This window comes from Drosophila albomicans, chromosome 3 (assembly GCF_009650485.2).
Source record: "Drosophila albomicans strain 15112-1751.03 chromosome 3, ASM965048v2, whole genome shotgun sequence".
NCBI classification, from domain to species: domain Eukaryota; kingdom Metazoa; phylum Arthropoda; class Insecta; order Diptera; family Drosophilidae; genus Drosophila; species Drosophila albomicans.
In genome coordinates, this window is record NC_047629.2 from 16,433,231 (window position 1) to 16,450,402 (window position 17,172).

General features: G+C 35.7%; 1 protein-coding gene across 2 annotated transcripts in view; it reads right to left on the reverse strand.

Annotated features, from left to right (window-relative positions):
* LOC117567001 (sestrin homolog) overlaps positions 1 to 17,172 on the reverse strand; it is a 32,052-nt gene that overhangs the window by 2,072 nt on the left and 12,808 nt on the right. The window contains exons 3-6 of one of the 2 annotated variants that reach the window (XM_034246677.2): positions 16,032 to 16,906; positions 5,086 to 5,253; positions 584 to 766; positions 24 to 447 (exon numbers count right to left, since the gene is read on the reverse strand). In XM_034246677.2, the coding sequence (XP_034102568.2) occupies positions 24 to 447; positions 584 to 766; positions 5,086 to 5,253; positions 16,032 to 16,274 (1,018 nt within the window). In that variant the 5' untranslated portion in view covers positions 16,275 to 16,906. The remainder of the gene's footprint in view (positions 1 to 23; positions 448 to 583; positions 767 to 5,085; positions 5,254 to 16,031; positions 16,907 to 17,172) is intronic. The other variant, XM_034246678.2, reaches the window with a different exon arrangement.

Consider the following 17,172-nt stretch of genomic DNA (forward strand, 5'->3'; position numbering starts at 1 on the left):
CTTGCTGTCTTTTGCTTATTTACCCAAATAATGCTGGCCAAAACCGTTGCTAGCTGCATTCCCTTTATTGTCTGTTGCTCCACCGTTGATGCCAACTCCAATGCTGCTGCTGCCACTGCCATTGTTCAACGATATCTCGCCAAGAACATTTTTCTGTTGCTGTTGCTGCTGTTGTTGCTGCAGTTGAAGTTGCTGTTGCTGCTGATGCTGCTGCTGCTGCTGCTGTTGGAGTTGTATCTGGGGGTGGATGGGGCTGGTTGTCGTCTGGCGAGTCGCTGGATCGAGCGACACGGGCGCACCTTTCAATTTGGGACTAGACAAACCGTCGAGCTTCTGTGTAAGACCGCAGGAGAACACAAATGAGGATAGCGAATGGAAATGCGATATTAAGACCATCGCATGCACCACCTCCGACAATGACCAACTATTTTTGCCCTTGGTCAGACGCTGCAGCAGAAAATACGGGAAAATACGAGAAAATACGTGAAACGTGAAATGAGAATTGTGAAATGGAAGAGAGACCATTCATTAAAGATTCATGCAGTTTTGTAAGTGCATCCATTCACTCATTCATTGTCCTTACCTCGATATGCTCCTTCCGCAACAGCCAGGGTCGGTGTGCTAATATTTTATTTATATCATATATGGCACGTAATTTGGCGGGTATATAGTCCACTCCGTTCAGCCATTCTCTATTGCCGCCCTGATTGAGGAACTCCTTCTCGTAGCGCTTCACCAGGTACGGGCATTGATGGCGTGCGGCAGCCTGTAATAATGTCCGATATCAGTCAATTATTATAAATGCAATCAATAATTAAACAGATGTGCCCCATTACACTTGGCAACTAACTTTGATTGTGGTCGACATCAATTTAGAGTTGTAGATTATTCTAAATATGTTCAATTATTTCGATAAAAGAGATTGAAGAATACTAAGTTCTTTAATTATAATAAATTGCATCGATTTCTGTTCCTTGTTCTTAGTTCTGACTTTTCTTCAACTTATCTTCAACTGAGAGATACCCACTTCCAATTTACATCAAAACCAAAACAGTGCAAAGACGGTATTATCGTTAAAATATACCAAATTATTATACCAACAAAAGCAAACCTGGTATAACGGCAAACTACTATGCTTAAAATATACCATATAGAACAAAATATACTAAAAAATAAAAAGAACCCACAATTGTCATATATTATTTTTGACAATTTTTTTTATATTTTTATGAAATGCATCGATAATCATATATGACGAATACTGCGTTTCAAATATACCATATTCAAAAATATACTAACACAATTTAATATTATTATTATTTATTGAATATCTTGTAATATTTTTATCGATTGCGTAGGTAATCACAAAAACCACAGTATTTATTGTTTGTATGATTTCAACTTCGATAATCTAGCTTTATAATTAGTCGCTTTATCATCTCGGCTATTTACGCTGATCAATAATATATATACTTCATTTTTATTCCATTAGTAATTTAAGGAAAACAACAGCTTCTCATATTTATTATATTTTTATTACTTTATTTTCAACCCAGCATAATTCTTTATCTTCTCAACAATAAGTATTGTTTATTTCTTTTTGTTAAGGTCACAAACCAAACTCTGTTCGGACTTTTGTCGAAAGCATAATTTTGTACTTGGCCACAACGAATTAATTTGTGAGACAAGGGTTCAAAACGCTTGTGATAATTATGTAGCATCAAGTGCAAACCGAAGGCATCCAAAACAAGTAGTTGAGCATAAGTATTACGCAATTTTTGTGTTATGTTGGTTTATGTGGGGCTTTAGCCTTGAACTTTTTCCATACTTGACATATCAGAGGGCGCTCAATAAAAGCAATTTATTGTCTGTAGTAGTTCGCGCTGCTCAACGAGAAACACAACATTTGAAACCGCAATCAAATGCGAACATCACAAATGACAATGAAATGATCCCATGCCGCGTTCTATAAACAACAACAACAAAAAAGTATTCATCTATTCATCTACCCATCGTAGTACCCGTAGAATCATAGACCGCGGTCTCCCCCATTAAAAGCCCCTGGGAGAGCATTTCGTCCACACCTGAAAATGCGCTAAAAATATTTTTCGATTTTTTTTTTTTGGGGTATCACATTGAGTATGATTGTGAGTGTGTGTGTGTGAGTGTGACCCAAAATACGACAAACACGAATATACAAAAGCGTAGGCCTTTGTTTTGATTTCTATTTTGTTGCCTTTATTATTGTTTTCGTTTTCAGTTTTGATTTTTTCTTTTTTTGCTGTTGTTGTTCCTGGGCCTCTTCTATGCAATGATAACTTATTAATTTTGTACATTTGAATCTTATGAGGTTGACCTGCTTTACATTCGAATACACTCAAGGCATCAATGCAATTCGTGTACACTGCTTGTAATGAAAGAGTTCTTCTTGAGAACTCATATGCCCCAAAATGTAGCGCAATCTTGGCGACCTGGCGACTCATGTGTGGTTGCTATGAATAACTTCTGGCAAAACGTAGGCGAGGCGCAATTCGTCGCCAATTTGCTGGCATGAGTTAAATGAATGTGTTTATTGTATTCACGAATATACAAAGTCAAAGACCCAAAACCAAAATACACATATCTTATCTAGTTTATGATTATTGCACATAAATATGCACACACTTATTATGAGCTGCTAGCTGTGTGTGTGTGTGAAATACATAACAATAATTTATTTAAATAAAACGACACAGAAGAGCCCCTGCCAAAATGTGCCTGTGTTTGTGTTGAGGCAGCTCATGACTGATTAACTTTCAATGATTGCTGCAAGCGGCGTACACACGGCGTATACGCAATGTGCTCGCTGTACAGGGTATGCTAAAGTCAGGTATGCCCATCCTTGTGGCTTTATTGCTTTCTGCGCCAATGCAATAACAAAAAAAAAAGAGATTAAGAAACAGAAAACGAACACAAATAAGAATTATTGCAATTACCCTTTAAATATCTCGCAACGAACGCGCTTCGAATGTGAGTGTGTATGTGTGAATGGGTGTGTGCCCATTGATGGGCATAAAATTCACACTGCCACCCTCGCTTACCCCCTCCTTCACCCCTTCGGCCTTCACCAACCCCATTCAGATTGTTATTGCAGGCAGAGAAAAGATGAAATTAACTGCGCCATAAATAAAAATTTAATTACGATGTTGTTCAATAAATTTGCCTATTTTTCGAAATATTTCAGGCTATTTTCATGTGTTCTGCGTATGTGTGTGTGTGTGTGTGTGAGTATTTGGTGTTCATTAAACAAAACAAATTAATTATTGTTTTCTCAAACGAGTTTCCGGCGTGTAATCACAATTTGCTGCCAAAGATATTATTTGCAACTAGCAACTATTTCGAGTAATAAAATTGTGCATTTTCTTTTTGCACTTACGCAACTAGAAAAGAGCAAAGCAGCTTATGCTTTTAAGATACTTTTTACAATGTTGCACAAAAATATATATTTTCCAGATACAAAACAAAGAGATTTCAACAACAATTTATGTAACATTTAAATCTCTTTTAGAATTTAAATGCTTGATTTCCAGGTTGAAGTACTAATCGACGATATACTAATAATATAATATAGTATATATAGTATATTTTGTAGATACAGGATAAACTTCAAGAGATTTGAACAACAATCTGCAGATACAAAACATAAAGACTTCAACAACAATCTATGTACGAGTAACATTTAAATCTCTTTAGCATTTAAATGCTTCATTTCGAGGATGAATATACTAATAATGTAATATATGTTAGTATATTTTGTAGATACAAGACAAACTTCAAGAAATTTGAACAGTAATCTGTGTATTACATTTCTTGCTTATTATACTTATAATGTTATATATTTTGTAGATAGAAAATAAACTTGCACAATCTTTGGTATCAGATTTAAATGCTTGCTTGCATTATTAACTTCAAGAGATTGCAACAACAATCTGTGCTTGCAACATTGATATACTGATGTAATACATTTGTAGCTACAAAGAAGCTTCAACAATCTCAGGCATTACATTGAAATGCTTGCGTGCAACATTGAAGTATTAATCGATAATTGGGCTATGGAATTCGATTGATTCTGCCTATGTAAATAGCATAGAACTATTTCATGGTTGGCTCTTAAATTATTCAGCAGTTTCTTGTCAGTGGAAATGGAATTTATAATTTCCGCAACTCTAAACTGAAGTGAAGTGATGCTCAGTTGTAGAAATGTCAACATAAATCGTCTGACATCTTGACAGTATTAATATCTGAGTATTTATCCTGAGCAAGGAGATTTCGCCTCTTCTATCTCGTGTTGTTGTTGCTGGGCCAAATATAAAATGCTGTCAGTTGTAATTAAGAAACTTGTTTAGCTGCAACACTTCCATTGTTCCATCTGCATGCCCCCGGTTATGTGTGCACACCTCAAACCCAAACAATTTCTACTTTATATATCTATCTGTTGTGATGTGTGTGTGTGTTGCAGTTTCTGTGTGTGTGTGTGTGTGGTGTAGTAGCTGAGGGTGAAAAGTCTTTTATTCTGTATTTTGCAGAGAGCTCAGAATAGTGGAAATAATTTGCTGTTGTTGTTGATTCTCCAATGTTTAAGCTGGCTGTGTGTGCGAGTGTGCGTGTGTGTGTGTGTGTGTGGTTATTTTCTGGGAATGTGGAGGCTGCTGCTGTTGCCATTGATAGGGCATCAACAAACAACAAGCAAACTGACTGCAAATGTGAGCTGACAGCATCAGTCGGCGAGAGCTAATGTGCTTAAATTTGCTACTGGCAACAATGCATCCACACAATGCACACACACACACACACACACACGCACACACATAGTCACATTACAAATACTGCGAATGTCAGATCCATGATGAAAACTCAGTAGGACAGCTTTGCTCCTGGCTAAAAGACAAAAGCATGAATCTCTTTCTCACTCCCCCTTCCCGCTCCCATTTTCTGTTGTTGATTCTCGCATAAGCGCCTCGGGGAAAAACTCCAACAGCTGTCGCTTTCGAGTGCGCTTAATACCCGACTATTATCTTATATATATATACTGTATACAGTACTCACAATTATGGCCAAATAGTATCTATAAGCATAGGGCAGCGGTCCATCGCCTTTCATGATGAAATTCTGCGTGCGCAGAAAGTGATCGCGATAGCGCGGATGATAGCCAATAACTTGTGTAACTTGATCACAATCATCGAGATCATCCATGTCAAGATCTGTTGAGGAACACTGCAATGACAAAATGAGAAAATTGATATATTTATGAGCAAACCATGCGTATACTTAATATTGCACATACGCAATATAAAACGATTTTTAATAAATACGAGTTGGCATTTAAATGAAAAACTGTGTTTGCTCTGATGTCAAATAAAATGGAAAATATGAGCAATTTTTATTTGTTTTTTCTTTTGGCAATGTTTGCATCCAGTATTTGTAATTAAGTTTCACTTTTGAGCATTTGATATGCTTTATGCTGCTGCTGCTGCTGCTGCAGCAACTAAGGGAAATTCTCTCCTTTATGACCAACTGCATATCCTGATTATGAATCAATGCCAGTTGTGGGCCAGTTGTCATGGCAAATTGTGTATGTCAAAGCTATATTGAATGCATTCCAAACTACGATATTAAATTTATGCGCTTTTCATTAGGCAAATCGCTACTATAAGACTGAGACTTAGTCTGAGTGCTGAATTGAAGGTGCAGCTATTGAGATGCTCTTTGATAAGGGCGTAGTCTCAAAGCTCAAGCTACTTAATCGGATTGACAGTTCAAAGACTATTAATAGCTAGGAAAACTGAGAGACAGATGGATCGGAGCACTTTGAAGTTGCTTCGTAAACAAATAATACAAAGCAAGCGATTGTTGTTGCTGCTGTTGCTGTTGATACCAGAGAGAGTGTGTGTACTATAAAGTTGATCATTAAACATACACTCGCACATACGTACAACACATGTTTACGCGTTGTGTTGCGTTGCGAGAACAACATTTTTCTATATTTTTATCAGAGTCTGCAGCTCCAATGACTGACTAACTGCCTAAGTGACTGTAAAATTTTAATCAAAGTTGTTTTGTTGTTGGCGTTTTATTATTTTATTTGTTTCTTTTGCTGCCGCTGTTGCTGCTGCTTCTGGCGCTGCTTTAGCTACTCGTGTGTGTGGCTGCTGCTGTTGCTGCTGCTGCCTACTAAACTGGGGCGATGTTATTAAACGTTCAATGACTTTGTGTGTTTGTTTTTTCTTCTACTGGCTGTGCTTGTTGTTTGTTTCTCGCTGCTTTTGTAGTCGGACTTGGTTGCCTTTTAATACTTTAAGATAGCGCAATAGTCGCTCTTCTAGAGCATGTACCCATAATCAGCCACAGCCACAGCAGCCACAGCAGCAGCAAAGCGAGTCCAATGCTTAAAATGCTTGATAAAGACATAAGAAAGTTTCAGATAGAAAAACGAATATACGTATGTATCTACTATCGAATGCTGTCAATATTAGCACAACTCATTAAAATAGTTAATATACGTACGCTGACCTTAATACACACTCCCACTCACACACACACACACACACACACACACACACACACACACACACACACAGGCAATCACGCCTTATTGGGCAGGCGGTTCAATCAAATAGAAACTGAGAATTTGTTGTTCTGACATTGACAACTCCCACACTCAGAATATGAGATGAATACCCAGCTAAATAAAGTCAAATATCTAATATACATGTTTATTTGCTAAACAACAACTAAATCTATATATGTATAGTATATAGTATAGTACACACTTAATCAGATAAATCATATCTAACATCATTAGGAAGCCATGTTTACGTCACACGCTCATTATTCATGTCTTGTCTTGTTGTAGAATTTGTGATCATCACTTTCTCGTCTTGTAATTAATAGCATTTAATGTGAAATGATAAATAGAAAGATAGATTTTGGTAGCCAGCCGTCTGAATTAACTAACAAGAGGCCGAACAAAACATCTACACGATAAAGCATTCGATTAATCAATCTGATTTATGGCCCAAAAACTATTCACATGCAAATTGAAGCTGCACAAAGCGTTGCCATAAATTAATATGTAAATTGTTTTGCTTAGCTTTGCTTTCCTAATTTGCAAAATCAAGTATTTTTTTTTTTTTGGTTCGTTGTTGGGGGGCTCTAAACGGCACAGCATAAACAGTTGTTAATCGCAAAGGAAAAAAACAAGAAAATAACAACGACAGTTTGTCGCATTCGAAATACTCTACTTGCTCTCTTTACTCTCACTACTCATTTTGTTTTTGCAATTGCTCTCAGGTTTACGGAAGTACATACATACATACATACATTTATATGTACACACTTACATGCACTGCTCCCAGCATTGATAAAGCAAAACACAAAAACAATTTTGCTTCCTCACTACAAAATACAAAAACAATTTTGCATATTCCGTCATATTCTCTGCTTATGCGTCGAGCTTAGCAACAACACTTTCATCGACTTTACCGCTACATTGGTAAGCCTAATGCACTTTGTTCTTGGGTTGCCGAAAAATCTACATTGTTCGAAATGGACTTTTTTCGTTGCTTGGAAAACAATCTTCGAAATCGCAAAGAAAGAAATTTTGTGAGCTGCAATTCAAAGTGGAGTCTTCAATTTTTTTTAGTGCATTTGTGTATTTCACTTAAGTGTATTGGTGTTTACTCTTTCCTTGCTCTAACAGAAATTTGTAAATATGAATTCATATCGCACCACAAATTGTTTATACTCTTTGTAAGTGTATGCTGGAAATACATATACATAAGTAATTGTCACTGCTACCAGTTGAAAATCAGCTCTCTGTTATTGTCGTCTCTTGTTGCTTCATTTTATTATTTTTTATATATATTTATTTTTTTGTATTTCGTTGTTTTTTTTATTTTGTGTTTTGTGTTTTGGTTGAGATTTTAATTGGCAGCACTTTGTTAGGTGGCGCCTGGGCAAATGAGCGTGTCGAAAAAACTTGACAGACTTTTTCGCGCTTTATTTGAATTAAGACAAAAGACTGCGACAAATTGTGTAACGTGCAGATTATAATTAATTATTAACAAGGCAGCGTTTTAATTACAAACGTTGATATCAAATTAGCAAAAAAGCTATTTATAGACTCAACAAACACGTATAGTTGTTTGTTTGTCTCTCTATATATATATGGGAAATATGGAAAACAGGCAAACACACACACACACACACACAGACTACAAAGTCAGCTGTGTGAGGAAAACCCGTTTTGTAAAGTAAACCACTTTGACTTTGGCATACAACTTACACTTACACGAACGAACAACGAACAGCGAACCAGTTAGTTCCATAAACTTGGCTGAATGACAGCGAGACAGCCAGGCAGGAGATGGGGATACGGTCGAGGGTGCTTAGGCCAAGTTTAATGGATATGAACGAGCATTGAGCACGAACCGATCATGTGTACTGGTTTCAATACCAAGTTGTTCATTTATTTTCTTTTCATTTTTATTCGCTTTTCCACAAGCGGATGGGTATATCGAATCTCTGGCTGTTTTATCATTCTTCTTAGTTGCTCGCAATTACAGGGTATCTGCTGTACGGTCAGAGTATATTTTTGCTTTGTTTTGGCTCGCGAGTTGAAAACTTGTTCATCAACGCGTCGTATACGTGATATGATGAGGTTTCTGTTTGCCGTTGCATGCGGGCATCGAATGTTTGACTTTATTCATCGCTGCACAATGCCGCAATACCCTATATGAATGGGCGTGGGCGGACTCTTCACATCTCTCTCTCTCTCTCTCTCTCTTTCGACTAATCAACTAATCGCATACACGTGGCCGATGATCATTTACCATATTCCACTTTCATACGCTAAGCTTCTCCATTGTGGTTGTACTTTTGGCCATGCCAACTAATTGCTAAGGTTCAATTTGATAATTGAGTACTTCAATGCAATTGTGTGTGTGTCTGTTGTGTGTGTGTGTTGTGCTGTTGTTTTCATAATAGTACACACAACAGAGAACAACACAAGAATATCAAATCCAAAAATTTAAATGGAGGTCAGACTGTATAGGAAGCACAATTCTGCCTATATATGTAGGTGTGTGTGTGTGTGAATCGTGATTGAGCATAATTTATTGGCAGTCGAAAACTCTAAGCTGAAGCTGAACTCCATGCCCATGCCCATGCCCATGCATTCATGCATAAATTTGAGCATAATTGAGTAGACTTGAAGTAATGGCAGGCCTTTAAGCTTAAAGGCAAAACAACTGATACTTTTGGGCAAGGACAGGCAACAAGTTGAGTTCAATTTTCGTGTTGCCTTGATGATAAACTTACTTGCATTTTAATTACAATGTGAGGCGTTTGCTTAAAATACGAATACTGCTTACAATAATTACTCCGAGTATTATTATTTCCCACAGACTTAAGCTTAATTCTATGGCAATTAGCAAAATTATTAATTGCACTAGCTTAACAAATGTTTAAATTAGTCGTAACTAAATTGAAAATATTTTCAAAACATTTTCACAAAACTTCTTGGCAAATTGAGACAGTTTTAAAGAAGGGTTTAAGCCTCATCTATTTTATATATAAAACCTCTTTTAAAACGTTTTAAAACTTGATAAAAAAAATTTTTATTTGTTGTTCAGTGATTAAAATCTTTGTAAGCTGCTTGTGATTAATCCATAAGTTACACAAAATAATGGAGTATTTCAAAAGCTGTTTTACAACAAACTTTTCACAAATTCTGCGCAACTTGCTAAGAAATTTTTAGCAGTTAATGGATTCGCTTCATTTAAAATGAGCGAAAATCTTTTTATCATCGTCTGATAACTTTTAGCGATGACTGTATCGCGCGATGTTTACGTGCAAAATCATGAAGCGTAAAGATTTCAAATCTAAGATAGTGTCAGTTTTTTTTTGTGGGAGGGGTAAATAAAGTCTACAGAGTTGCATTAACTAAACTATTTGCTGAAGGTGGAGTTTAGACAAATAATAAATAAAAGTAGAAGAAAAAAGAAATGAAGACGCTGCTTACAATGCGTATTAAAAAATGAGGCGTTATTCGAGCTGATGTTAATGCGTGTAATTAATTATTGTAAGCTAATTTTGATTTCCTCACTAAAGCGCATTTAATGGGCGGATGAAGTACGAAAATAAAGCAAATTAAATATAAATTAGCATAATTAGCACATGAAGTCGACAGCAGACAGATTCAAGCACACACACATTCCCCTTTTGTCTGGCAATTTGATTAACTTGGGTCAGTCCCCCAACTTGTGATCCATCTCTGTCTCACACTCTGCATCCCCCTCTAACCATCTCCTTCTCTCTCTGCTCTTAATCTGTGTTCATGTTACATGTGGTTTTTCTGTTAATGTTACATTGTTTTCGTGTTGTTTTGTTTGTGTCATTGTGTTGTTGTTTTTTGTGAGTGGGCGCACAGTTATTATTATAAAAAAAAAAAAAAAAAAAAAAAAAAACAGCCGCAGTTCTCGTCGGTTTCGCTTCAAATGTCAACAGAAGTGGCCTCAACAAATTAAAACAAAAGCTGGTAAACAAGCAAATAAATTAGCATAAATGGTAGACGGCAAAAAGAGAAATAGCAAACAATAAGTAAGTAGTAGTAGAAGCGATACAGAGGTTGTAGATAAATGTATGTGTGGTAGATATGAGAGAGCTGGAGGATAGCAGTGAGTAGAGAGGTAAACAACTAAAGTGGAAAAAACGGCAGGTGTTAAAAATGCAAACTAAATAAATAGCTTGATGAAAACCAAATACTACTAAAAAGGAATAATAATAATAATAGTAAAAATATAGCAAAGCAGTGAGTTAGTAACTATGAGTTGTCTAGACAAATAAATATCCCGCATAAGAAGTTAAAGTGTGAAATAGTAAAGGAATATGCTTGATTTGCGTCATTACAAGAAGATTTAATATAAAGGCAAATTATCAAATTAAAGTAAATATTATTAAATCAGAAATATTTGCATAATTTATTATTACTGTGATTAAAACTCTTCAGCTTAAGCAGAAGAACTAAAGCTGCCTTTTTTTCCGTCGACTATTTTGTTATACGAATACTATGTATAACACGCACTGTCAAGAGTATAACAAAGGGTTAGGCAAATCAGAAGTATGTACATAGAAGAAACTCTGCTTAAAGCTGCCTTCAAGCTATTTTGTTATACAAATACAATGTATAACACCCCCTGCTGATCACTTTGAAGAGTATGACAAATAGAAGAAAACTTGAAAGAATTTTTTATAAAATACACATACATACGTACGTACACGTTGTCTGCAGGTACTCGTGTTGCTGTGTGTGCTGGCTATTAGCAACAGCAGAGAGCTTGCATTATAAACTATTTGTATTATACACGCCTGTCTGCCTGACTCTTTCTGTGTGTGTGTGCGTGTGTTTGCATGTGTGCGGGTGTGTGTGTAACTAATAAAGACGCGCGTCTAGACGTGATAAACTATCAACGGAGAAGTGTGCTACTTGAGTGGATTCATAGTGTACTACTAATGAGTAGATTTGTAAGTTTTGCATTTGCAGTGGCGCATATTAATTTAGGTTTATCTGCATATTTATTTTTTATGGCATAGTATATGTATGCAAATGCACATATGTATCTACGCATTGAATTTATCATCTCGTATGTCTATGCAAATGCAAATTGTTGCCAGTAATAAACAAATATGAAATAAAATGGAAACAATTAAAACAATTGCAGCTGCAGTGTAGTGACACACATTTTGTTTGTGCTTACAATTATAATATAATATTATCATTTTTCAGCATATTCATTTAATCAACTCTAGCACTGTTGTTGCTGTTGTTGAGTTTTGTGCTTGTTAAATACAAAGTTGATTCATTTTATTATTTTATGGTTCTGTTTACACAGTTTGTTGTATCAGTTCTCTTACATCAAATTATATAAAAAGCATTTTTAGTCAGAGTCAATAATAAACACAAATTTCACTCTTCTGCATTCTTCTTCTGCATTCCGCTTTTGTTTTCGTTTTCGAGTGTGTTTTGTTTTTGTGGGATTATCTCATTGTTTGACTTGACTTTTTCTCTATTTCTTTCTCTCTGACTCTGACTCTGACTCCGTTGTAAATGTGTGTGTGTGTGTGTGTGGGTGTGTGCATGTGTATTCGCAAGTGTGTGCAGCGTGCACATATTTGCAAGTGTCTATCAAGTGGCAATATTGACTAACCTCAAAATGAGTCTGCATGTGTGTGTGTGTTGTTGTGTTGGTATGTTGATGTGTGGGTGCTCTGCTGGCGTGACTCTTTGCCTGGACTTTTGTTACCCTGACTGCATAGACTGGCACTTGCTGCGACACTTTGTCTACTGATATAATGCAAACAATTGATGGCAACACAAAGAAAGGCAAATGCAAACACAAAGACATGACAGCAACCCGATTCCCCACTTCCCCCTCTCTCTCTCTCTCGCTGCCTATCAACTGGCAAGTGTGGCAAATTATTAGGTGCACATTATCGCATGTAATAGAAGCAGCAGCAGCAACAACGACAACAACAATGAGAACTACGACAATAAGCGAACTATAAAGAGGCAGACAGACAAGCTCCTTGGCCTGATAACACTTGTTGATAAGCAGGTAAGACACACCGTCAGTCTATGCCCGTAATTGTCATTTCCTTCTGGCCCTGGCAACACCAGCAGCTTTCTCCCTCTCTCTCTCTTACTCTCTCGCACTCTTGGCGTCATTTGTTTAGAAATAAATCACACAACGAGTTCAATGAACTCTCGTTTAAAATCAATTTACTAATTGCAATTACAATTCTTATTTTATTTACCTTACGAACACAAAAAAATGCAATAAAATACAATATGAATTACAATTAAAACTAAATACACAAGAAAAAAAGGTACAGTTAAGTGTGCTCGACGGTGAAATACCCGCAAAATATACCGAAAGTTATATTTGGTATATCGATATACTACTACTATTCAAAATATACCAGATTACCAGCAATAGCAAACGAACAAACAAATATCATTTCGCCTCCTTCATAATACCCTTCAACTTTATGGGTAAGGGGTATAAAAAGCACTGCTATAGTTAGAAATATAAAATTAATTGCGTATGACTTTTGCGAGTCCACAATATTATAGTAAATAATTAATTGCCACGACTTCCGCATCTGTTAAAAGCTGCCAATTGAATAAAATGCTGAAAATTCAGCGAATTTCTCAAGCAATTCTAATGGCATAAGAGCAAACTTATTCCCTCATTCTATCAGTCAGTCAATCATTCGCTCAGTCAGTGAGTGAATCAGTCAGTCAGTGTGTCATGTGGCTATTCTGTCACTCAATCAAAAAAAAAGGCGAATGCCACTTGGACACTTGCCAGCCAGAGAATGGCGCACATCTGTTTATTTGGTATTGTTGCTCATCTTTGTTGCTCTATATATTCCATATACTATATATTTTTATACACTTTTTCCCTAATATCAAAAGGCAAGAATTTCCACACGCTAGTTAAAATAACTACATAAATAATACGCCAATTGCAGGCATGTTAATTAAATGCAATTGAAATTTAAATTTGATTTTCTATCGCACAAACAAAGCAGCAACATTTTATTGAATTTGTCATTTGCAATTGAAATTAGAAATTAGAATTGCATTAATTGAATATGCACACATTTATGGCATTTGCTGTCAATACATCGAGTATTTGAATATACTATATACTATATACATATATAATATGTATTTGAATTGTTTATTATGCAGATGTGACTGCGACTGTGTGTGTGTGTGTGTGTGTGTATTTATTGCACAAGCCGATTAGATGACCCAGTTTGCCAGTTTATTTTTAAGCAAACATAAATAAATAAGAATACTTTTATTCTAAAGTTAATTCCCCCAACACTAATTCACACAATGCTCTCTTATCGGTTTTATTGTTTTATACAAATAATTAATTGTATGTAGTTGTATAGTTCGAGTTTGCGTTGTTGTTGTTGTTGTTGTACAATGATGATGTAGTTTTTGTTAGCTTATCAAATCCTTATCAAGCCACCCCAAAAAATAAAATGGTACGAGTATATTTCCAGCAGAGAGACCAACAAACAACACCGAAATTGCGCATTAATAATCTGGTTACCAAGCTTACTTATAGTATACACTAATAGTATGTTATATTACTGCCATTTTCATTCGCAAATCTGGTTTTAATTCGCATCAACCATTTAATATTATGTAAAGTCCTGCAATCGCTGTTAATTTGTGCAATTAAAAGCATCCTTTTAATTCTGAACCGCAATGTGTGTGCTAGATTTTGGTTTGTAATATTAAAAACCTTTCAACACAGCTCGGCATTAAATTAGCATTGACTTTTTTGTTTCAAATAAACAAAGGAAAATTCCTATATCACTTTCGTTCCTCTATAATATGACTAACTTAATTATAATACAATGAAGACTCAATGACTCACTGGGCTTTAAAGTGCAACTATCAATGCTCTGGCCCTATTGTAATGACTCAGAGTGTAAGTCACTGTGAATCCACAATTTGAGTGGTCAGAGTTTGTGCAAATACTCAATGTTATACAGCATTTCATATTAAACGAGTAAGAATGCTTGAGTCCCATTTGCTCGACTGTGAAATACCCGCCAAAAATGTTTAAAAAGTGCTGGCGGTATTATATGAAAAATATACAAAGTAAATACAAAACTATCCCAAATATATACATATATTGAAATTACTAAAATATACCAAATACGAGAAAAGAGAGCAAAAAAATCCAAAATGTCAACCAATTAATTAAAACCTACCAAATAAATACCGAAATATACCGAATTAGTATACTGAAAAATACTAATATTATATAAGAAAGATTGAGTTGAATGTGCTCAACTGCAATTTTTAATAGAAGCATGCAGTAATAGTGTAAAAATATACCAAAAATACTGAACTACCACATTGATATACAAAAAATGCTAAAATATACCGAATACTAAATATACTAAAACGTTCAAAAAATATCATAAAAAAAACAAAATAATCCAAAATGTCAACCAATTAATTAAAACCTACCAAATAAATACTGAAATATACCGAATTAGTATACCGAAAAATACTAATAAAAGAAAGATTGAGTCGAAGGTGCCTCACTGTGATTTTTAATAACAGCATGCAGTAATAGTGTAAAAATATACCAAATATACTGAACTGCCGCATTAATATACCAGAACTACGAAAATATACAGAATATTAAATATGCTTAAACATTAAAAAATGTCATAAAAACCCAAAATAAACCAAATTGTCAACAAATTAATTAAAACCTGACAAGATTAAGAATATAAGTCGATCATTCTGATTGTTGAATACAAGTTTCTGTTGGCAAAAAGGGTATTATAATACCCTTCTACCGTATGCGTAGCGTGTCCAAACAAGGTAAAAATATTGTTCAAATACCTTTTGGAAAATGCAAAAGGTAATTTCAACAAAAGCTTTCAATTACATAGCATACGAGTATATTAAATTTCCAACTATTGTTTGTCAGAAACTGAGTAAATATGCAGACAAAAGAATGCAGCTTAATACATTGTATTATTAGCATACATTTGGATGAGTAAATTCAATTGAATTGAAACAATTGCCCCTAACAAAAGTTGCCCCTAACTTTAGTGTAATTCTTTGCCGATAATTGCCTTGGGATATCGGAATAGTTGAAAGGACTCTTCCAATGAATTGTCCTGCAGCGCTATGCAAAACTTCAATTAGCAAATGAACTTTACTGAAAGAGCAACAAGCAACAACTACAAACGTGTGTGTGTGCGTGTGGGTTGGAAGGATGTTGGGGTTTGTATCAAAGCCACGTGCCACATTTGCGCGAATCTGTGCAACATGCTGTGGCAATTAACTAAACGAGCTCTCGTTGAGCAGCACTCAGAGATTTAAAGTGGAAGGATTCAAAGTGATTTAAGGTAAATTGTATTAGAAGTGGATTTTATTTACTTACATCTTGAGAGATTTGTCCCATTTCCGGGTAATAATCAACAGCCGAATACATTTGTGTGTAAAAGTATCTGTGTGTGTGTGTGTGTGTGTGTGTGTGTGTGTGTGTGCGGTTTGCTGCACTCACTGATGGCGGATAATATAATGATGGAAAATACCAGTTCCAGTTGCTGCTCAAAGGAAACGTGTGAGCCAAGTTGCTGTTTTTGTAGCTGGCCAACAACTGAAGGAGTTGGCTCTTTGTCATTCACAATCTAGATTTGGCTTAATGCTGCTCTCTCTCTCTCTCTCTTTCTCTTTGAGTCAGCTTGGTTTTCAGTAAGTTTTCACTTGCTGGCTTTTTGTTTTCGGTTGGTTTATAGCTGCTGCTGCTGTCAGGGCAATTAAGGTAGCCGCTTTGGCAGTGAGTTTGAAACGTTAACAACAACAACAAAAAGTGCATGCAACAGTCGCTGTCGCTGCTGCTGTTCGGTGGGTGTGAGTCGCTTTCGTTGCCAAAAACAACAAAATCAAGGCAGAAAGCAAAAAGCAAAGAGAAAAGACGTCGTCAACCACAACTTGAACTTGCGTCTCTCTCTCTCTGTCTCTGTATCTCTCAGTAGTTATTACTTTAATGCAACTTTTTCGACGTTTTCGCACTTTAATGCGTCACGAATTCAGATTCAATTTTGGATTTATGATTAGCGGATTGTGATTGAGACACTTGTACGTATGACTGCGAGGTCGAAACTTCTTCAATTGTTCCTCAGCAAGTGTGTTCCTGTCGTTGTTGCTGTTGTTGTTGTTGTTGCTGCTGTTGTTTTTCTTGGTTTTCATTTGGTATTTGCAATAAATTCACTTCGCTTCCAACTCACAATTCCTTTAAAGATTCAGCGCAAGCTGCAAGAACAGAAAACAACATACGTTAAACTATTTTATTACTATTCAAACTGCAAACTACGAGTATAACGGCTTTTGAGTATCATATCATTATCGTGAAAAATTTAACCCGCAAATTCACAGACGAGTCTCGCATAACCTTTTTGGTCGGCCTCTTGCAGCCTTGTTGTGCCTCATTTCAATTAACAATTCACTAAACAATTTCAATATTGATATTTTCAATTATCAACATATCACATCCATCACCCGACCGTATAACCCACAAT